This window comes from Vicugna pacos, chromosome 3 (assembly GCF_048564905.1).
Source record: "Vicugna pacos chromosome 3, VicPac4, whole genome shotgun sequence".
Lineage (NCBI taxonomy): Eukaryota > Metazoa > Chordata > Mammalia > Artiodactyla > Camelidae > Vicugna > Vicugna pacos.
Window position 1 is genome coordinate 11,010,420 of NC_132989.1, and position 23,302 is coordinate 11,033,721.

The 23,302-nt window shown below is 46.6% G+C and overlaps 1 protein-coding gene across 2 annotated transcripts in view; it reads right to left on the reverse strand.

The window, feature by feature from the left end:
• The window catches only part of LARP1 (La ribonucleoprotein 1, translational regulator), a 79,733-nt gene that overhangs the window by 50,037 nt on the left and 6,394 nt on the right, over positions 1-23,302 (reverse strand). The window contains exon 1 of one of the 2 annotated variants that reach the window (XM_072954067.1): positions 3,781-4,550. The exons of the other annotated variant lie outside the window; for it this stretch is intronic. Coding sequence (XP_072810168.1) covers positions 3,781-4,228 — 448 coding nt within the window. The 5' untranslated portion in view covers positions 4,229-4,550. Of the gene's footprint in view, positions 1-3,780; positions 4,551-23,302 lie in introns of those variants that run through there. 2 annotated transcript variants of the gene reach the window in all.

Sequence of the window (23,302 nt, forward strand, 5' to 3'; positions counted from 1 at the left end):
GCTGCACTTCAAAGGGACACAGAAAAAAATGATGCCCAGAACATAAATTTTCAAATCTCAGACCCTACCCCTGACTTTCCTTTAAAAAGAAATGAAGGAAAAGATTACAGTCCTGGTTAGTCTTCTTAGTACACAAAGTTAGAGGTGTCACACAACCAATCGGCTGATTCCCCTCTAGGGTTGGTAGAAGCTTGTAGGGATGATACATTCTCAAGCACCAACCTACGGCATGTACACTAGCCACAGCCGACGTTTAGTTCAGTTAGACTGGCCTCTCCCCACAGCCCTGAGAGCACATGTACACTCTGCCAAAAGGTAATCTTTACAAAAGTTAAAATAAATTAAAACTTAATTTTAAACATTCTTCATAACACATTGTGAAGTAAAAATAGCTAATTCTTTGAGTCATCAACCCATATTATCCATACTATGTCTTTCTTGTCTGTGGATAAGGAAGAGTCCATTTTTAGGGACATAGATCCCATATATTTCATGAAGTATGGATACAATACCAGAAAAGGAAAGTACTGCATTCACCAACCCCCTCATTTTATAGGTGGAGAAAATGAAAACCCAGAAAAAGTCCCAGAAATTCCCATAGTTTCAGTCTTCCAGACATAGTATAACAGTGAACACATACCAGGCACTGGGCTAAATACTTTACACATATTATCACAGCGAATGCTCATTCAGCCCAATGAGGCAGATAAAACATAATTTAATTTCTATTATACAAATGGGGAGGCCAAGGCACAGAATGGTAAAGTATCTTGCCCAAGGAGACAGAGCTCTACCGCTACCACAGAACTGTGGTGGCAGTACAGCTACCATGCAGTTTTGACCCCAGAACCTCTGCTATATATCATTTCTTCTTTTAACTAAGACATCTTGCCTCTCTCATACTTCAGAGTTGTGCCTAGAACAAGGAAACATTTTTAAGCATTTTCAAAATATTCCAGGGGAGGGAAATAAAAAACCAAAATGCAATTCCAAGACTTAAAACTACTAAAACACAGAAGCTTAAACCAGAAGAGAGACCCCCCCACAAGAAAGGGGAGATATCACAAAACATCTTTCATTACTATTTACTGCATGTGTCCCTTAAAGAACTAAAATACTGGCATCTGAGCCAAAAGGAGAGCTAAAAATAGGCATCTGGCAAGCTTTGGAAAGCTTTTAGCTTGCTTATGAGGCACCAAAAACATATGCATCACAGAACACAAAATTTCCCAAGACCACACTGCCACTCCATTGGTGTCACATTTAAACTTGTCCAAGCTGCAAATAAAATCAGGGCTGGAAAAGGGCCTTAGCGATCCATGCACTTCAAAAGAAAGGGCCACCATCTAACCTGACCACACAATTCTCTCGCAAAACCATCCAAGCCCTAACAACAGGCTTAAACAGGGAAGCTACTGGATCAATTCAGAGCTCTGTCAAAGACTTGTAAATGTTCAAAACCAGTGAGTAGACAAGACATTTTCTTGCCTTAAGATTCCAGAAAAGGTGGGAGGCTATAGCTCAAGCAGTAGAGCACATGCTTAGCATGAACAAGGTCCTGGGTTCAATCCCCAGCACCTCCTCTAAAAATAAAGAAACCTAATTACCTCCTCCCCACAAAAAAGATAATTAACACAACTATAAATAAATAGAATAAAGAAAAAAAAAGATTCCAGAAAAACAAGGACAGAGTAAGTCTACCCGGTTTAGTCCTGCTTTGGGCACTTAAAGCAAGTTGGCTTATTCTACTCAGAAGTAAAGGCCAGATGCCAGCCAAGCTGTCTTCTTCCCACGATCAATAACCCCAGTGACGCACCCTATCAAGGGCCCCTGGATTTGCACAAAATGCCAGCTCAGGCACCCAATACTACCTGATGTCATGGCTGATTTAAAACCCACAAGGCAGGTTCACCATTAGCTAAGCAGCAGCAGCAGCTACGGTGAGTAGCCCCATTTAAACTTCTGAGGAGTGTTCTCTCCTGGGGATGATTATACCCCTTAGAGTTTAAAGAGGGGGGTAGGACCAAAGAGTGTCTTAAAGTTGCTTTCCCTCCCTCTGTGGGTGGATCAGGAGGGATTTGCAAGAAAATGGAGGTTTCAGCACTGCCCTTTGCATAAGAGGGTTCTGGAAGGAAAAGGGGGGAAGGGGAGGAGGGCAAAAGGAAGAGAATATGGTTTGAGGTACTATTAGTAAACCCCAAATGTCCCCTCCTACAAATGAAGCAACCTTAAAAGAAATAAAAATTACAACACGCCATTTTCAGAATTGGCTCTTTCCCTAGGACTACGAGTGATTCTATTCTTTTGCATGTGAAAGCATTAAGCTCCCCTTTCAACTTTCCCCATTTTGATGGTTTAAGCCAGTCAGCTTCAATCAGCGACTACAGAAGGGGAGGAGTTTTGAAAATGCACTAGGGCTATAACCAAAAGCCATCATTCTAGCTCCAAGCGCGTTTATTAGTACCGGTCCACTACAATAGGGCCAAAGAATCGAGCCCCACGGTATCTCTACATGCCTGCAAAGGGAGGAGCGCCGGCGCAATTCCCACCAAAGCCGACGATCTGTTCTCGGTAAAGGGAGGCCGAGCCAGGGGCTCCATCTTCTGCACCGCCGCTCTCTCCACAATGACACGGCTCTGCTGGGATTTCCTGCACGCCCACCTCCCCCAAGGGGCCAGGTCGAAATGGACCCAAAAGCCGAACAGGGAGAAGGAGGGCGCGGGGCGCGTCGGTCGGCGGTCACATGTCGCTCCCCGCGCGGGGAGGCACCACGTTGTCCCGGCTGCGGAGGAATGCCGGGAAGGGGGGACGCGCACTCACACCGGCGCGCACACACACACTCCCGGCCGCGCCGCCCGCCCGCACCCGCCTTCCACCCCTAGCGCCGCGGCGGGCGCCGAACGCCGAGGCCGAGTGGCCACGAGCGCCCGCGGGCCGGCGGAGCTGCGCATGGCACCCAACTGTCACCCGCCCGCCGGGCCCGGCCACTCCCTCCCCCGCCGCCACACGCCCCTCGCGTCGCCGCATGCCCCCTTAATCGCCTCACATTTTCCGCCAACCCCTTCACTGGATCCCCCACACACTCGCCATCCGGCTCCCTCTCAAGGCGGAAGGTCCCCAGGATCAGGGAGGGAAAGCACCGAATTCAATGACACGTTGGGTTTCCTCTTCTCTCCATTCTCCCCGTAACCGACCCCTCAACCCGTCGCCAATGGTGATTCTACCGCTTACCACCACCTACTCGGGAACAAAACTTGTTAAGTTTTAAAACCTGAATCTGTGCCGTCAGTATGAACTCATCGCCGGGCGCTTTGCTGCCCATGACATATGCTCATTAAACATTTACAACATGGGGACGATCACAACGCTACCAAAACGGGGAGCATGAGGCGGGATGGTAGGGGGCTTCCCGAAGAAGGTTCAAGCTAGAAACCGTCTCTTACACCAACACGCGGTAAGGGGAGAGGGCCCTTTTCACCGAAACCAGCGCCCACCCTCTCCCAGCGAGGTAGGCCCGGACCACGCCGTTGCCCACTAACCGCTGCGGCCCAGGCAGTAGCCGTGGCCTCCTGGCGACCAGGTCCTCCGGCAGGGACAGGTTCCCGAGTGCGTCGGGGGGCAGGGCACGGCGACCCGAATTAGGAGGCAAAAAAAAAAAAAAAAATCCCGAGTCACCACGACCAGCGGCGGACCCCTGGGCTCTGGAGGCCGCTGGGGGAGGGGACGCCTATGTCCCCGGAAAAGGTCCCCGAACCCAGGATATCAAGCAGAGAGACCCACCTGGAGGAGACTGTCCGTTCACGGTGGCCAGGACGGGCGGGAGGGCGTTCTTAGTCCACGGGTTCACCTTGGGCGGAGGGGCCTCCACGAAGTCTCGGCGCCCGGCGCCCGCGGCTCCTCCGCCACCGCCCGGCTCGCCGCCGCCGCCGCCCTCCTCTCCGTCGCTGACGGCCAGGCCCTCGGCGCCGGGCGGCTGCGGCGGCGGCCGAGGGCTCTCGCGCTCCAGCTGCCCGGTGCCCTCCTTGTGTGTCTTGGCGCAGGACAGCCGAGGTCTCCGGGCGCCGCCGTCCTGCTCCCCCCCTCCGACGTCGTTCGCCCCGGGCTCGCCCTTGCCCTCAGGCGGCGGCGGCGGCGGCGGCGGCGGCTTCTTCCTCACCAGCCCCCCGTGCTCTTCGGCCTGCAAGAGCGGAGCGCCCCCGGGCAGCAGCGGCTCCACCTGAGTGGCCATCTGCGCGCCCGCCCCCCCGGAGAAGCCGGGCGCGCCCGAGGCTGCCTCCCCCGCCTCGAACTTGGCTCTCAGAGCGCCCGCGACGCCTTCCTCCGGGGCGCTGGGCCCCAGTCCTTGCGGAGAAGGGTCGGGGTTCACGCTAGGCGCGGCCCCCCTCCCGGTTGGATGCAGCCGCCGTAGATCCAAGGCCCACTGGCGGGGCGGGGGGGGGAGGAAGGCCCCCCACTCTGCGGTCCAGGCCTCCTCGGCGTGCGTCCCCCCCCCGCCCGTTCCTCACGAGGCGCCCCCACCCCGAGCCTGGCAGGCTTCTCGTCCCGTCCCTCCCTCCCCCCAGCCCCCGGGGCGGCCCGGGCTTCCCGGCTCGGGGGCTGCAGCAATATGGACGGACGGGGGAGAGGCGCGGCGAGCCGAGCTGACCACGCGATCCGCGGCAGGCGGCGGGCGGGCGCGCGCCTCGCGACGCAGCGGGCGAGGGGAGGGGACGGCGCAGCGGGGGCGCGCCCGCCGGGGCCGGCCCTGGGCGACGGGCGGGCGAAGGCGGCGGGAGGGCGCGCGCACGGCTTCGCGGCCCCGCCCTTTACCCCGCCCCTCGCCGCCGATTCCCCGACGCACCTCGGAGCCTGGGGGTGAGGGGTACTCAGACCCGACGGGGGCGAGCACGTGCCTGATGCAATTCGGGAGGGGGGGCGGTGAGCGGGGCCGGAGAGGTAGGGTGGTAAAGAGGGGGAAGTGCCTTAAAGGGCCAGCGCGTGAAAGCGGACGCAGGTGGAGCACATGGGAACGGGCCACGCGGCCGGCCGGGCCTGCTCGCGCTCTTTAGTTTGGGTGCGCCAGATTACGCTGGGAAGGAGCCATTAATGTCACCCTCGATTTACAGGATGATGGAGAGGGGTGCTGCCGGCTCTCGGGTGCCCCGTGGGCCTGGCCCCTCCAGGCCCCGCCTGGGTGACCTTGGGCGAGCCGCCCTCACCTCCGCGGACTGTGCTCGGCTCCTCCCAGCCCGCCCTGCCGGGACAGTGTCCCGAGTTGGATTTGACGCCCGGCCCGGAAGGCAGGCCTTTAACCCTTGGGGCCATTGGGCACCTAGGAAATGACCAGGGAATTACTAGCAGACCCCAACCCGGCCAAGCCCCGACACCGAGAATTAATGGACAGGAAATGTCTTTTTTGTCAAGTGGATTTCATTTTTTATAAAGATTGCTTGCGGCGGGGGTGGGGGAGGGTAGATAAACCAAGCCTGATTGGCACTCTGGAGATCTGAGATTTTATCCGGACCCTGCCCCTTACCAACTCTGCAGCAGTTGGGCCTCAGTTTCCCGATTGTAAAATGTGTAAGTGGTATACGGCAGCGGTTTCAAATTTTAGTGCAATTAAATATTTACCGACCTCGTACTATGGGGATTCTAGGAAGCAGGGTTTGGAAATAAAACCAGGCTAACAAGGTCCCTGTCCTCATGGAATTTACATTCTAAGGTGGAGAAAAAAGCAAATTAACTGATAAGCAAGTGCTCGTTTTGTATCTGAAGACAATAATTACTACAGTAATAGGTTACACTAGATCCGCTATTTTAGTTTGTACGATGAGGGGAAACCCTGAATGCACATTCTGACGCATTTGGAATCAGGCATGTCTTGGACTGGATCCAGAAATCTGCATGTCTAACAAGACCCTTTGGGTGCTTGTGGCCCCACACTTCACTTGGCAAAGTCCTGGCCTCTGGCACATAACCAACTGGACAGAGGAGAAGGCTGATTGAAAAGCCTCTTGGAACTGCCCCAAGGGAAAAGGCCAGTTGCAGGGTTGTTGTAACCAGGACTACTGCAGAGAGGTGCTGGTGGCAACAGCCAGGCAATCTGATGTCTAGTCCCAACCCTTCCATAATTTGTAATGTGGCCTCCACACCCTGGCCAGCTCTCAGCACTTCGCCTGGGCCCCCTTTCCTAGTTGAAAAATGGGATAAATTATGCTTGACTTGCTCCTACCTTCTCAGCTCTTGTGAGGAGTCAAGTGATATGTGAGTCAAAGTGCTGTGTAAATTAGAGACTGAGGCTTCAAAAGAGGTACCAAGGGAAGTAATGATTAAATGATTAAATGGATCTCAATGAATTTAAGCAGGATTCTTCATAATTATATGTAACCTTAATCAAAGGCAAATTATTGTGCATTGCAACTAGAATGCACTGTTTTTTATTTATTGATAAGTATTTCCTGAAGAGGATTCACATTAGACCCTCTCTGAACTTTTTAAGACAGGACACAATGGTCACTGTTGGTCATTCTTTTGTATATTCCTATAATTGGAGGCAGAGGGGAGAGGTGATCTCATACAACTTTATGAGGGAACCAGGGCTCTGTATGGACAAGTAACTAGTTCATGCCACCTAGCACTCAGTCCAAGCTGAACAAGTATCACCAGGCCCTGTATGGAGATTGGAAGGGCACTGGGATCTGCATACCAGTGCAATGCCCCAGAGAGGGGCTCCTGAACATTCATGTGCCGTTTTACAGATGGGCAAACTGGGGCCAGAGAAGGTAAGAGACCGGCATGAGACTACATCTTAGACTGAGGCTGTTAGAGCTGGAAAAAGGAATCTTAATGATTACTCAATCCCCTTGCTTTTCAGGAGACTGAAGTTCAGAGAAGTTACTTACTTATCGTTTTTATTTGTTTGGGGAGGAGGTAATTAGGTGGGGGTTTTTTAACTATTTTAATTGGAGGTACTGAGGATTCAACCCAGAACCTCATGCACGTAAGGCATGCACTCTACCACTGAGCTATTACTCCCCCACCCCAAAAAGTTACTTAACCAAGGTTACATAGCTAGTCCATGGTAGAGTCAGCTGTCACACCTGAATCTCCTGATCCTAAATCCAGTAGCTTTTCCTACTAGAAATGATAGAATGGGGATTTGAATTCAGTTTTTTTTTTAATTCCTGCCCCATTATAGCATTCTATATACATGTGTTCTAAATATTAATGATCAAATAGTGCAGAGTAGCTACTTTCATTAAGTAACTACTAACTATATGCTAGGTTCTGTGAGAAATATGTGACATTCATTGTCTCCTTTAATCCTCACAATAACCCAATGAGATAGGTATTATTTCCACAAATATCTATTGTGTCCATACTATGTGCCAGGCACTAGGCTAGGCCTTGGAGCTGTTATTATCTTCATTTACAAATGAAAGCAACTGAATTTCAGAAAAAGAAAGTAAGGTGGGTGCCTGCAGTCCCAGGCAACAGCTGACTATCAAGTGGGCTTCTTCCAGGCAGTGTAACTCACCAGGCCTGTTCTTACCCACCACACCACACTGTGAGGCCTGCCTCTCTTCCCTCGGCTGTCATATCCACAAGTATTTATGGAGAACTCATCAAATACATAGGACTGGGAAAGATACTAAAGCACTGAATCCTGTCTGCCCAAAAGATAAACTCTAATTGAGGGGACCAAGGAATTAAGTAATAGGTGATCTCCGGCCAAAAGAAAAGATAAATAAGATTAGCTTTAGGCAGAAAGCAACAAGGAACAGACTAACTTGTGCTGTGTCCTGGGCTTCAACACATCACAGGCTTAAAACTCACAGACACACAGAGTGAGAAAGTCAAACTTCAAAAATAAAAATAATAAAGTGGGTCCAAATACCAATTTGTAATTAATTATGTGCGTGTTTGCTCTGGGTGCTGGAAACTTCCTAAAGGAGACGGAGGAGGCCAGATGAGGGACAAGAGACAGGAGACCTGGTTTACAGCCTGGTCCCATCTCTGGCTCGGCTGAATGACTTGGGCAGCCTCCTGAGCCTTCCTGGACTTTCATGTCTCCATTCTCAACACGGGAAGCATACCTGCCCATCAGGCTTATGGATGTGAAGAAAGATATAGTTTCCCTGAAACTATTCTTTTGGGGAAGCATAGGTAAACGGAGGGTGGGGTTCATGACGTTATCTATGCCTGGTGGGAAGGAAAATTTAACACATTTGGATATTCAATTTTATTCCTCTTTGGGTTTGATTTTTCAAAGGACTTTGTGTTTCTGGAAGAACTTGGACTGTATCACTAACCTGATACCAGGGGCTCCTGGGCTTAAGGCCTCTTTATACGGATGTGGAGGAGTAGTGGGGTTAGCAAGGGAGGGGCCTCAGCCAAAGAAACTGTATGGGCTGGGGAGTGTGCTCCCAAACCCTAAAGACTCTTGGGCCTTCTGGCACATGCCAAGAAATTTATTTCAGTTCATGAGAGGAGACTCAGCCTAGATCTCCTCTTGTGAAGTAGAAGTGAATAGCAATTGTTTACTTAAGGGGGCTAAGGAGCACGGGAGGGTACTGGCCATTCCCTTAATACCTGGTTAACCCCCAGGGCAACCTTTTTTTGTAAGAATGATGATCCCCATTTTATGGATGAAGAAGTAGACTTAGAAGCCACCCAATCCACCTGGCAAGCTTGGTGAAAGAAGAGGATGGGTTTGCAGTGAACGAGGTCTGATAGAGATGAGTTAGAGACAGGCACCACCCGTGGCCTCTTTTCACTGCATTCTACCTATACAGCCCCTTCCCTCCGCCCCACGACCCTCCCTGCACGTTCTCAAGTCATCCCCTGATGGGCTTCCCCACTAACTGTTCTCCCTGCCATGCAGCGTGCCCCCACCCTGCCTGACCCATTTCTCTGGGTCTTTGATGGACTTGGACAGGCCCTGCTTCTGCTCAAAAATCTCCGAACTCACATCCCTGCCTATACTGTTACTTCTAGCCCCACACCCTACACTACAGCGACAGTAGACCACTCCCTGTTTCTTTCATTTGACAAGCATTTATTAGATATCTACCATGTGTCAGCTACTGCCCAGGCCCTGGACATGGAGAGGTGAGCAAAACACACAGCTTCCATTCCTTCAGGAAGCTCCCCATCTAATGCCCTGTGGGCCTCGTGTTTTGCTGCCTCAGTCGGTTACTTCTCTCACTGTGACATAGCTGTTCATAGTGAGATCCTCTGTGAATCCCAGCTCGACCGTCTTGTGACTTTGGGCAAATATTTAACCTCTCTCTAAGCCTCAGTTTCCCCATCTGTAACTTGGAAATGATGATACTACTTTTCTCATAGAGCTTCAAGTGAGCCTTAAATGAGAAAATGTGTGTAATTCCATAGCACAATGCCTGGCATGTAGTATGCGCTAAGTAAACATTACCTTTCATTACTTTCTTATTGCAGTAATGACATCCTATTTCCATTTGTCCAGAATTTTACCAGTCTTTCAAGGCTCAGCACAAAATGCCAACTTCTTCACAAAATTTTATTTAGTCTCCAGAACTGGAATAGATTTCTCCTTACTCTGAATTCCTAGTGGCAATTTCCCTAAAGCATACAATATTCTTTACTTTCTTTCTACCCTCATTTATGGTTATTTATGAATATGCCTTAGCCTCCATCTAGATTATAATATGCTTCTTGAAGGCAAGGATTGTACCCCATTCTTCTTAGTGTCCCTTGTAATAATCATCAGGGCTGCCTCTACACAGTGTGTTTTCTGGACAAAGGAATGAATGAATGAATGAATGAATGAATGCAGGATCACATCTGATCACACCAGTGTTTTGGTAAATAGAACAATACTGTCAAACTTGTGGTTTCCAAGGGGGCAGGGGGTGGGAATGGGATTTCAAAAAGTAGAATAGATAAATAAGCTTATACTGTATAGCACAGGGAAATATACACAAGATCCGGGTAGCTCAAAGAGAAAAAAATGTGACAATGAATATATATATGTTCATGTATAACTGAAAAATTGTGCTCTACTCTGGAATTTGACACAACATTGTAAAATGATTATAACTCAATAAAAAATGTTGAAAAAAAAACCCAATACTGTCAAGGGCCAAGTGCTAAATTTTATATATAAAATACATAATGTATATTATATATTGAATGTACAATATTTATTATACATAATAAATGTATAAATTATATATATACTTTTAAATGATAAAATATAATACAAAATGAGCTAACTTTAGCAAACAGAAAAAAAAAATTTAAGCCCAGAAACACAAAACCCACCTATAAGCTCACAAGCCAAAGGCAAATCCCCTCCACATAGTCAGTGAAGTATCATCTATTGAGCACCTATGGTATGCCTTACCTGACAGCAGCCCACCTTCTATTTGTATCACACTGTATTTCCCAAAGGGCCTTCATGGAGACAGGACAAACGTGATTATCCCCAGTTGGCAACTGAAGAACAGAGCCCCATAGAAAAACAACAAGTTTATACTGTATAGCACAGGGAACTATATTCAATATCTTGTAGTAACTTATGGTGAAAGAGGATAAGAAAGCGAATATATGTATGCTCCTATATGACTGAAGTATTGTGCTGTACATCAGAAATTGACACAACATTGTAAACTGGCTATACGTCAATAAATATATATAGAGAGAGAGAAAGATAAAAGAAAAAGAAAACAAAACAGAACAGAACCCCACAGAAATTCCATGACTTGCTCCAGGATGCTGGGGCAGGAGAATCAAGATCAGAAGCCAGGTCTCTCCCCTACCATTCCAAACCCCTGCACATCACAGGTAACATATACAGCACACACTGAGAATGCAAAACTCCCACAGTTGAACGAAGGTAACCATGTTTAAACATTCCAGGGTCAAGAAACATCCAAGTTCACGGAGACAGGTGGAAATCAGCAGCCAAAATGAAGGCAGAAAGCAATTTTCCCGGCAGCATGACCGTAAGTAGTCACAGGTACTGAGCTCCAGGACAGAATGGCCCTGACTTAGGGACTGGAGTAGAAACAAGAAAGGGCAAGACGTGTTGTCTGCCCCAGGGAACAAAACTCCGTATACCAACACACTGTTCTCTTCACAGGCCACTTGACTGTCCTTTACCTGTGGCACAGAAAAATAGGGGAAAGGTTTTGGGGTCAAAGAGTTGGGTTCAGGTTCAGGTTTGCCCACTTCCTAGCTGTGTGATATCAAGCAAATTACTTCACTTCTCTGACCTTCAGTGTTTCCATCTAAAAAAATGATGAAAAGGGAAATATTTGCCTGATAAAATTCTGAGAATGTCAAATGAACCATTATTTGTGTAAGGGTTTTATACTCCCAGCTCTACCACCCACCAGCTCTGTAACCTTGGGCAAGTTCCCTCATCTCTCTCTGCCTCAGTTTTCTCATCTACAAAATGGATATAACAGCACCTACCTCTTAAGATTATTTTGAGAACTGAGTGAGTCAATACTTGTAAAGTGCTTAGAACAGTGCCTGACAAATGCTAAGTGCTGAATAAATGTCTGCTATAATTATTAAGAGTGTAATAGTCATTGGCCTAGAGTCAAGGCAAACATTCTTCAAATCCCAGCAGAAAGCAGAGCCAGTGTTACCCTAAGGTACAGATAGGGAAATTAAGGCTCAGAAAAATTAGGTATTTATCTGGACTCATGCTGCTAGTTGGAAGCCACTCCATGAGGTCTAAAGATTCCAAATGCAATGCCTTCCCCTCTGGATAATATCCTAGCTGTTGTGAGCTGTCAGCCCTATGGCCAATTTCAGCCCACAGGCATGTTTTGTTTGGCCCACAGGATATTTTTTTTAAATTGAATTTAACTGTGATTAGATGGGCCCAGCACACACTAGTGAGCCTCAGGCCCCAGCCTCCCCAGGCCCCAGGTCTGTCACTCCCAGCTAACCACCCTCATTTAGATCCCTGCACAGGTAGATGCCATGCCTGTCACTGAACACCTGGTATAGACAAGTTCAAGAGACTAAAGGGGAGGCAGAGAGGAACACAGGCCAGAGCGATGGGGAAGAGGCAGTCTGGGAAGACTTCTTGGAGGTACCTGAGTTAGGACTGAAAACTGGAGAATGGGAATTGTCTAGATTAAAAGCGAGGTGGGGAGAGTTGGGGAAGAGCAGATCAATTTGGCATTTGATGACCTTCAGGGATGTTTATGAGTTTCCCTGCCAAGACTTTCCCTGCCAAGATTTCCCCAGGCCTCTTCCTCGGTTGAGAAGAGGAAAGAAATGAGTTGCCCTTTAGCTCTGATGAGGTCATGTGACCCAGCAAGTCCACAGTCAATACATATTGTCAATGTTGTCAATGTTGATTGGATTACTGATCTGTGTCATTACCCCTGAAGACTCAGCACTGCACAAGGCACCTGGAGGGAGGTGTGATCTCAGAAGGCAAAGTATGAATTATGGCCTGTCTAGCTGTAGCCATCTAGAACTAAGTTTCTTCCCATCTGAGCAGTCTTGACAGCAGTTTCTAACATTTCACACTTCTACAGCAAAGAAGGTAAGTCCTGGTTGCAGGAATGAGCTGGAGAAAGGCTGTGGCAAACTAATGAAGCTGCCTGACTGCCTGTCCCAGTGGCAGTCACTGGATCAGAGAGGTTTGCCAATTCCCACGGGTCCTACAGCATTTGAGTCTCTGGATCTGTGACACATGGTAGGAAGTGAGAACTTGAAGTAATGCGAGTGGCCTAATTACCTAATTGTGGGTAAAGGGCATAGAGATCACTGAAGACAAGGAATAGCCAGCCGGGCTCATTTTGCACTGGTAGCACTGCCTGGCGTGTTTGCTGCAAGCCTCCAGGGTGACTTGGCTCCCAGGGAGCCCCTCAACTGGGAAAAGCAGGAAATGTTACCGCTCATCTGGCACTCCCTTGCAAAAAATCTCCAATGGCTTCATAGTGCAATAAATATAAACTCCAGACTTGTCACCTCAGCCCACAAGACCCCATGTGCTCCAGACTCCATCCACCTCCGACTTGCCCTCTCTGCTCCCCTCTCCTGCCCCGCTGTGTGCCAGCCCCTCAAACATGTAGAACTCGGGGCTCTAGGGCATAGAATTCCCACTGCCTGGAACACATCCCCCCAACATACACACACAAACAGCAAACATTTCTCATCCTTCAAGCTGCAGTATAAATGGCCCCTTCCTGGAGAGTTCTCCCTGGATCTACTCGGCTGAAGTACTCCATGTTCTTCACAGCAGAGATCACAATCTCTGATTTTATGTGTTGACCTGCTTTTCGCCCATTTCCTCCACTAATGTGTAAACTGGGGCTTGTGGCTATTTTGTTCACCCTTGGTATTCCCAGCCCCAAGTACAGTGTTTGGCACAGTGACCCTTAATACTTTGCTGAATGAATGCTGTGTGACCTCTGGCAAGTTGCTTCCCCTCTCTGGGCCTCAGTAGCTCCACAGGTGAAATGCAGTGGCTGAATGAGGGGCTGCTGAGAACCCCTGGGGCTCTGACTGTGGTTCGGTGGCTAACACCTGGGCCTTGGGCCCAGGAGTGAGCCCGACGTGTTGCATCTCCACAGCACTGCACACAGGATACTGATTTAATCAGGCAGCAGACACCCTGTAATTTAGTGCTCTGCTGTCCCCTCCTCCCTAGTCCCTGGGCTGGAGACCATGCTGTCAGATTTCCAGGATGATCCACACACAGCCACCTGTTCTCCCAGCTCACTGATCCCAGTGCCCACGAGGATGGGCTGGTTGGCAGGCAGGACGGGCTGGGAGAGTATGTTCAATCTGGAAGCCTGAGAGCCAAAAGGACTTGTCAATGTCATGAAATGAAAGACTGGACTCTGTGAGAGTTTTCATTAAATCTTATACTCTGTGGTTAGAAGGGACCTTCCAGGATGCCTGACCCAACCCTCAGCCTTCAGCATATCTGTTCAGTGGTGATCACCATCACCGAGACTCCACTTGAAGTGCTCAGAATAGGGGCCTCACCCCCTCTCAGAGCTGCTCATCTTGTCAATGAATGGCTTTGTTTAGGAAGTTCTTTAATTAGCACCACAGTGAAATAGGAGGCAGCATAGCACAGGAGTGAAGGGCCAGGCCTCTGAGCCAGGTGGCCTGGGAGGAATCCCAGCTCTGCAACCTCCTTGCTGTGTGAGCTTGAGCAAGCCATGACCCCTCTCTGTGTCCCCATTTCCTCTTCTGTAAACAGAGAGAACCCTCATTGGGCTGCTGGGAGAATTACAAGTGTTAATACCTAGTGAGAAGGCAGTAAATGTCTGCTACTATTAACTGCCGCTATGACTGTTCTTGTTTTTATTGTTTTTAGTTCTTCAGGGACTCTGTTCTCTTGTTTGCAAAAGAGACAGTGAGGCCCAAAGACACAGGGCTGGGCCACCAGAAGGCTGTGCTCCCTGGTGACTGTGAGAATATTCACTTCATCTTTCCAGGCCTCAGGATCCTCACCTGAGAAGAGGAGAGGACATAATTCCTGTCCTGCTTCCCACCATAGAACTGATGTATAGATCGAATGAGAAATGGACAAGAAAGCTTTGAAAAGTGAAAAATGCTGTCTAAATGTGAGGGATTCATCTTATGTTCTTGGAGAAGCCCTGATATTTTCAAGCAAAGCACATTCGCTTCCAAACAGCAAAACAGCTAAACTCAACCTATTTGGCAATGTGTTTTGGGTACCTGTCGTGAATTTGAAGCTAATCCCTTCAGAATCTTCTTCCATTAATGTACCAGAGCACACAAATTTGAGAAGGGTTTACTTACAAGTATTTGTTAACTTCTTACAGGATATAGGGCTTGCTTTGGCTGATTTCTGCCATCTTTGTTTATTGTTACAATTATTGATTATTTCTTCTGTGTCTCTTCTTCAGCAATTTGATTGGCAGGTGAGATACATTCACTTTGCAAATGTTAGCAGGACACAGGAGCTCTGCATAACTTCAGGAAGTCTCGCGTGACTTTTGTCTAATAGCTGTCAGGCCATATGGACCTACAGTGGGAGAAGGCCCCTAGAGACAGCTTCTTCATTGTACAGATCAGAAACCAAGGCCTAGAGAGGCAAAGACACCAGCCCAAAGTCACACAGCATGTTGATGCCAGAGGCTTGACTAGGTAACCAGGTCTCTTGACTCCAAACTCCGTACTCTTTCCAATAGTTCTGTGGACCCCTGCAATTTCTCTAAATTAGCTGATTGTGTGTTAAGCTCTTGCAATTCATAGAGGTTTACGTTTGTCAAAACTTATTGAACTGTACACTTCCTAAGCCTGGCTAGGACCTTGGCATTCATTTAAATTCCTTCTTCTAACTGGAACATTTGTGTTTTATCTGTAACACTGGCATTGAAATAAAGACCACACAGTTAGAAGAAAAACCAAAACCTACTGAACTGTACACTTAAAATCTGTACGGTATATTGTAGTAAATTTAATTCAATTTTTAAAAAAAGATAAAATGCTATGGCAGAGTCCTGTATCATGGGGGGGGGGGGTCAATGTCAAAGGTTAACACTGAGAGCAAAAATAACAGATAACATAAAGGGCTCATGAAAAGCCCTTAGGAAGGAAGAACTTAAGAGCCAGCATAGTCTCTCAGACAGGGTTTCTGCAAGCATTGTAACAGCCTGCTGTTTCTTCAGGGGGACCAGATTAGATGCTGTCTGGTGTGCAGGGATCAGGTTGTAGAAAAAAGAATGCATCTCTACAACAGGGTGATAATTCAGTGTGGTGAGATGCGTACATGCAAACAAACACTGCTAAGGGAATGGCAGCTTGTAAAATCTTACCTTAGACACACACAGACATACGCTCACACACACACTCACACACACGGGTGCATGGATCCCCTTGAACAGGTTAGCCAAGGGCCTGAAGCCAGCGACCAAGATTTGAAGGCTCCTGGGGCCGAGTGTGTAAGTAAAATCAGGGGAATTTCAGGGCCTCAGATGGGGAGGGCTGCGGGGAAGAGGATGGAGTCTGGCTGGAAAGCTAGAACAATGGAGAACACCTCATTTAAGAGGAGAGGGCAGGGGTAGGGAACTGAGGAAGGAGGAGGAGATTGAAAGCTTGGAGGAGATCAAAGAGCGAGGCATTGGGAGGCAGCTTGGTTTCTGAGAAGGAGAAAGAAGTATGAAGCCCTGACTGGCTGCAGCCTCACAAAACTAGTAACTGTCCTTCGATAAGTAAACGCCCTAAAATTTGGAGAGATGGAGGTGGGAGAGGCTAATCCACAAAGCCGAACACTTTTACTGAGATTAAATTTGATACATTTCAGAACAGTTTGTTAGTCATTTACATATAAAAAGGAAGATTCCACACTTCTCAGTATCAAAAGGGTCTCCTCTTTTGAAGAATTTGAACATTCCCCCTAGAAGCGTGTTAAAACAATGCCCTTGTTCACCTCATACTCAATAGGATGGCTACTATCAAAAAAGGGAATGAAAATAACAACTGCTGGAGACAATGCGGAGAAATCAGATCCCTTGTACACTGTTGATGAGAATGTAAAATGGTGCAACCACTATGGAAAACAGTATGTAGCTGCCTCAAAAAATTATCCAGCAATGATCCAGCAATCCCACTCTTGGCTATATATTCAACAGGATGGAAAGCAGGGTCTTGAAGAGGTTATCTGTACATCCATAATCATAGCAGCATCATTTACAACAGCCAAGAGGTAGAAACAACCCAAATGCCCATCAGTGGAAGAATGAATAAACAAACGTGGTTCATACAGACGACAGAATATTATTCAGCTTTAAAAAGGAAGGAAACTCTGCCACATGCTACAGCGTGAGGACATCATGCTAAATGAAATAAGCCAATCACTAATCACTAAAGATACTGTATGATTCCACTTCTGTGAGACATCTAAAGTAGTCAAATTCATAGAAACAAAGTAGAATGGTGGTTGCCACAGGCTAGGGGAAGGGAGAAAAGGGTGCAGAGTTTCCGAATTGCAAGGTGAAAAAGATCTGGAGATCTGCTTTACAACAACGTGAATAAACTTAACATTACTGAGCTGTACAATTTAAAATGCAAAATTTGATGTTAGGTGTCTTTTATCACAATAAAAAAAAGAACAAACAAATAAACAAAAACCCAATATATTTTCCTGTAGAGCTTCCTTTACTCACTGAAAAACAGCTGGCTATAAAACAAAAACAAAAACAAACAAACAAAAAGCTTGTTCAGTGTGATACTATTTGTGTCAAATGTCCTATCTTGTTCTAATATATGCACATCATCATCATTAGGATGAGGCCAAAAGTAAACAGTAGTTATTTCTGGGTTCTGATTTTGTTAATCTGCAAATCTGTATTTTCTAACTTTTTTTAACAGAGTATTTTGTGACTTATTGAAACAACAACAACAAAAACTTCACCCCATTCCAGCTTCTGTCTTTGATGTCCACAAAATTTACAGACATTGAATCTGTATTTTTGAGTTTTATTTTATATACAATTAGAAATCACTGTTAATAACTAATTTTAAGGGGGAGGGTATAGCTCAGCAGTAGAGCGTGTGCTTAGCATCCACAAGGTCCTGGATTCAATCTCCAGTACTTCCATTAAAGTAAATAAATTAATAAATAAAAGTTGAATTACTGCCCCCCCCAAAAAACATAAATAAATAATTTTAAAATAATAGTTAATTTTAAGATAATAATATTAATATTTCCTATGTAGGGCAAGCTTAACCTGTGCCAGATACTTGTCCTTTCCATGAATTATCTCATACCATAACCCTCTGAAGTAGGGACTGTTATTAAACCCATTTTGCAGATGAGAAAACAGGTTATGTAACTGGTACAAACTCATTTATAAATGTCAAAGCTATGTTCAAACCCACAGCAGTCTGATTTCAGAGCCTGTGTTACTGGAAGCCTGACTATTTGGCTAGACCTGCATGATGTACTCACCTGTCATCCTGTTCATGGGTCCCTTCATCAGCCACAAACATAATTTATGTGTTACTTAAATTGTCCACACAACATCCTTATCATTCTCCCAATGGTTGTAGGGTATTTGTTTCAAGGATAAAACAAAGGTCAACCCCTCCAGAAATCCCAAGCCATGTAACATTCCAGGTGAGTCCAGACAGAGCTGATGAATGGGTCAGTCTTGAGTGGTCTGGGACCCTGGTACTGTACCTGGGCATTCCCCTTCTTCATCCATATACTGACCCCACTGCCCATACATACTGACTACAACCAGTCCAGACACACGCTCACTTCCCAGGACCAAATTCAACCCAAGGGGAGGGCGATGTGCAGAAGGAAATTACAATATGGCAATTGTAATATGATTTATCTCAAAAGAACGATTACAATTATGTAATTAACACTTTGTACTCAGACATTTCCCTCTCCAAGGATCTCTGACAGTCTTATGGATTATTTAAATATATATCACATAGATTTCTGGAGACAAGGCTATAGTTTTAGAAGATAATTAAAATTCCTTCCCCTTTGGAATTAAGAGAATTGCCTATTGGATGAATAGAATGCCCACCAGACATACAAAGAGATCTAAACCTGGCAACTCTGAACACAGGGCGGGAAAGGATCCTGAAGAGCAACTTGTCCAGGAAAGATAAGTAAATTTCTAATAAACACAATACCAATCTTGAACCCCCTGCTCATGGCAGAAATTATTAACCAACCATAGCACTCGATCACTAAGCCTGGCCTTGCCCTCAGCATCTTTCTCAACACAGCACTCTCAGCAGCCACCACCACCTATCGAAGTCAAACCCTATTTGCCATCCTGGAAATTAGTCCACTCTCATCCCTCCAACAGGGAACAGTTCCCTTCAGAGGGAACTGAAGTTCAGAGAAGTAGATTAATTTGTTCAAAGTTCCATAACTGGTAATGCAAAGCTGATTTTTCCAAATGTTTGCTTTCTTCTTAATCTCCACCCCTGATTCTTTGCTCTGTTCAAAATATACCTGGTGGATTATAGGTTTTGTACCAGATTCCTCTTACTTGAATGAGCTGTTTAGAATGTCTCTACCGATGCTCTGCTGAATGACAATGGGCCTATTGCTGAAAGTCTTTCAGGATCAAGTGCTTTTATGTTGAAAATAGACATAGTAACCTGGGTTCATATCCCTGCCTCTCTTACTGGCAAACTGGGGTACTCTTTTGAGAAATGTGAGCTGCTGATGAAATTTCTATGACTGTAGGGAAAGGATGAGAACATCTACTCTGGGTCCTCTCTAGGCTTCTCTGTGTTCCTGCTGAAATGTGATTTTGCTCTGGAAAGTGTAAAAATGAAGTAAGACATTGGCTGGCTGTGGTGATCTGGGTATGCTACTGGGAAGGAAGTGGCACTTGAGCAAGACTTTGTAAATCAAAAGGATTAAATGCTTCTTATGATTATAAAAGAATATGTGGTCACTACACAATTAATGGGGAAGATAGTATGTCAAGAGGAAAAAGAAATCACCCCTACTTTCTTTATAAACCATGTCAAAATTTTGTTTTATTTTTCTCTTCTAATATCTTTTTACTCCATACACTGGTATTTGGGTTCTTTTCTCTCCTTTCACATGGCTGTTAATCTATGTATACCATTTTATATTTTGATTGTTTTTTAAGATTTAATACACTGAGAGTGCTCTAAAGTCCAATAATTCTACTCCTAAGAAAAACCAACAGAAATGCATACATACATATGTTCACCAAAAGGCACGTGCAAGCAACACTTTTTATTAGAGACCCCAACTAGAAACAACTTGAACATCCATCAATAGAACAGATAAATCAACTACAATATAGTCACAAAATTGAAAACTACACAGTGATGAAAATAAACTATAGCTACACACAGTAATGTGGATGAATCTCACAGATATAATGTTGAGCTAAAGAAGCCACAGAAGAGAACACACTATAGACCTATTAACATAAAGTGCAAAACCAGGCAAAGCTCATCATGGTATAAGAAGTGAGAACAGTGCTTAACCTTCGGGGACATGGCTAGTGACAGAGCGGGAGGCATCCAACTGCAGATTACAAAGGATAAGCACTTGATGAAAATGTATCAAGCTGTACATTTATGACTCATGTAGTTTTCTACATATAACATTAATTATATAGTTGCAGGAAAATACATTATCAAGCAGAGAGGGCCAAGAATGTCACTTTGGACCGAGGAAACAGCACACACAAAGAAACACTCAAGAGTGGGAACTGGAAAACAATCCAGATTGCTTGCAACATTGATATTACAACAGTTTGCAAAAACAAACTATCCCAAAACCTAGGGTTTAAAAACAACCACATTTACATGCCTAAAATTCTGCCAGTTGGCAATTTGGGCTGGGCTCCGCTAGACAGCACTGCTAGTCCATCTGGGTTGCTCACACAGACGTATTCACAGAGGTTGACTGGGGCTGGATAGGCCAAGATGGTCTGCACTGTTTACCCTTTTTGTCTGCTCTAGGAAAATGGATCTGGGCCTTTTCAACATCTTTTTCTTTTGCTGGGGGCAGGATTATCAATTTTGTCAGTGGAGGGAGCTGGAGGGACATTAAAGTAAAAAAGGGTTTTAGCTTCCTGGTTTCAGTGGGAGGGCTCACCAGGCGCCTGCACTCTCCCATGCCCAGCTCCTGTAAAGGATGGCTTCTCCAGCTTCAGGGTCCTGCAGTGCCCAGCAGCCAGCAGCCAGCAGCTGACCCAGGAATCCCTATCAAATGCTTTTGTAGCAAAGTGTCTCTGGTGAGACATTTCTGTGAGTGGCTTTCCTGGTATTTGAGAGGGTACATTTCCAGCAACTTTCAGAGAATGATTTCCACCAAATCCACCGACCTGGCATGGCACCACAGTGACTTCTCTGCCATTCACTGGGCACAGCCATGTCCTCTCCAATAGGATCTGGATTTCAGCCCTGGATGGCAGGAGTTAGGTAGGGGAAGTGGGCTTTTCCTCAGGTGCCCTATGTCAGCCCTAGGGATAGTGGCTGCTCCTTGTATCTGCTATTCCTATATTCTTTAGATTTCTCTTTACTTCTTATTTGTTGGTCCCTTGTTACTTCAACCCCCATTATAATGAATAATTATTTATATTAAAGTTTCTCCGTCCAAAGTACTGAGTAGGTTTGCTGTCCTGGTTGGCCACAGACAGATCTACGCCTCACTCATCTCTCTGGTGGTCGATGCTGGCTCCTGGCTGTGCCATTCTCCCCACATCAGCAGGACAGGCTCAAGTTTGTCTGTCTGTCTGTTTTTTATGTGGCAGCTGGATTCCAAAAGGACGAATGCTGAAAATGCAAGACCTCTTGAGGTCAAGGCCCATAATATCACTTCAACTTCTATCTATTAGTCAAAGTGAATAAATGGATAACAGTTTGTAAATTGCTTTCAATTTCATAATTTTAAACTATAGGCAGAAAAGAATTACCTTTCTGTAGTCCTAGATATTGCGCCCAGAGAAGACTTGCCTTGACTAAGGTCCACTAAGAAGTCACTGGCCTTGAATCCAGAACCAGAACAGTGCGTTTCCCCACTCTGCCAGATTGCACTGTAAGGTAAAGGTCAAGAGCCTCGTGGGCTTGGGTGTCACGTAGACCTGAGTTTAAATCCCAGTTCTGCCACTTACCAACCGTGTTGCCTTGGGAATTTTCCATGAACTTTTGCAGCTTTAGACCCTTCGCCTGGTAAAGTGGAGATTATAATAACAGGAGATACTCGAGATAGTGCTATAGAGAAGATTAAAGTGAGCCCATGTGTATAAAGTACTTGGCAGAATCTCTGGATCTGTAAAGAGGGGTTATTGTTTAAGGGAGGTTCAGCATGTTGAACAAGGTGCCTTATTTCTGTGAGTTTCAGAGACTCAAACCAATGATGCAACATCACCTTTCCCTCCCTGGGGCTTAGGGGCTCTACTGGAGGGTCATGGTTCTCCTCATGCAAAATACCCACTCCAAGTCCTGCCGGTAATCTCACACCCTTGAAGGCAAGGGTGCAGGTATCTGTACTTCCTAAGGGTCTTCAGGACCCTACTGCCTGCTTCCCTCCTGCTGAAGGCCGCCCTGAAGCCTGGCAGTCTGGAGTGATGTCAGGGGAGCAGGGCTGAAAGATCCAGCTCTTTCTCTGCCACTACTCCTGGAGACAAATCCACATGACAAGTAGTTAAGAGCACAGAATCCAGAGGAAGGCAGACTCGGGCTCACATTGTAGCCCCACCACTTCCTAGTTGTGGGATATTGGCTCAGTCCCTTAATTTCCTTGACTCTGTTTCCTCATCTGTATAATGGAGTCGATAAAATATCTACTTAAAGAACTGTTTGAAAGGTTACATGAAACATAATAAACAGTACCTCTTATTTTTTCTCCTATTATTTTTTTCCTGCAGAACACACAAGTCAACAAACAAGAAACAGTAGAGCTAGAACCAGAACCTGTGTCTTCAGACTCTCCCTTTCCCCACTTCTGCCCACACCACCCCTAAAGTATTCGTGCCTTGGGGTCAAGGCAGTGCTTCCCAGCTGTTCCCATGACAGCACATGCCAACATCCGGACGCCCTCTGGGTGAACATAATGAGACTGTTTGAGGCCTACAGGTGACTGTCCTGTCAGAGCTGGGGGCTCTGGCTACCCTGGGCTCCACCTGAGACCTGCAGCCTCTATATCTCAGCATACTTATAACCTGTCACTCACTGTCCCCCAGCTGGGGACCTTTGGGTTAAGGTACTGACAACCCCTGGAGAGAGCCAGCATTGCATTGCCCAGAAGTGACATATTAATCCATTTTTGGTAAATCAGTCCTTGGCCAGTTACTCAGTTTCCTGGTGGGAGTCCAGAGGCCAGAGCCCAGGACATGGAACCTGGGAGGAAAATCAGATGTCAGCGCCAGTCCAGGCTCTGCCTCAAACTCGTGTGACCTTGGGCAAGTCATTCCCCTTTCCTGGGCTATACCTTTCTGTTTGAAGCAGAACGCAGTTAGAGGAAACATCCACACGGTCCCTTCTAGCTCTGACGTTCTAAGAATCAGGGATTCTATGAATTCCCCATCCCCCCGCTGTCTTCTGTTCCTGGTGATCCATGGTTTGGATGAGCAAATGGTAGACTCCCCCTGACTATGCAAGATGCTCCCCACTCTCTGCTGGTCTCTGAAAATAAACCCTTCCTGGTTCAGACAGAGAACAGAGCCACACCTGTCCCCTGACCCCATCAATGGAACTCCTCTGAGTCCTCTTCACGTTCAGCTCCCCCTGCCCCCTACATCAGCCTCTGGGGGGAAAGCATTCCTAGCTTGCTGAATTATCCAGTCTTCCCGCAGCTCCCAGGCCTTACACT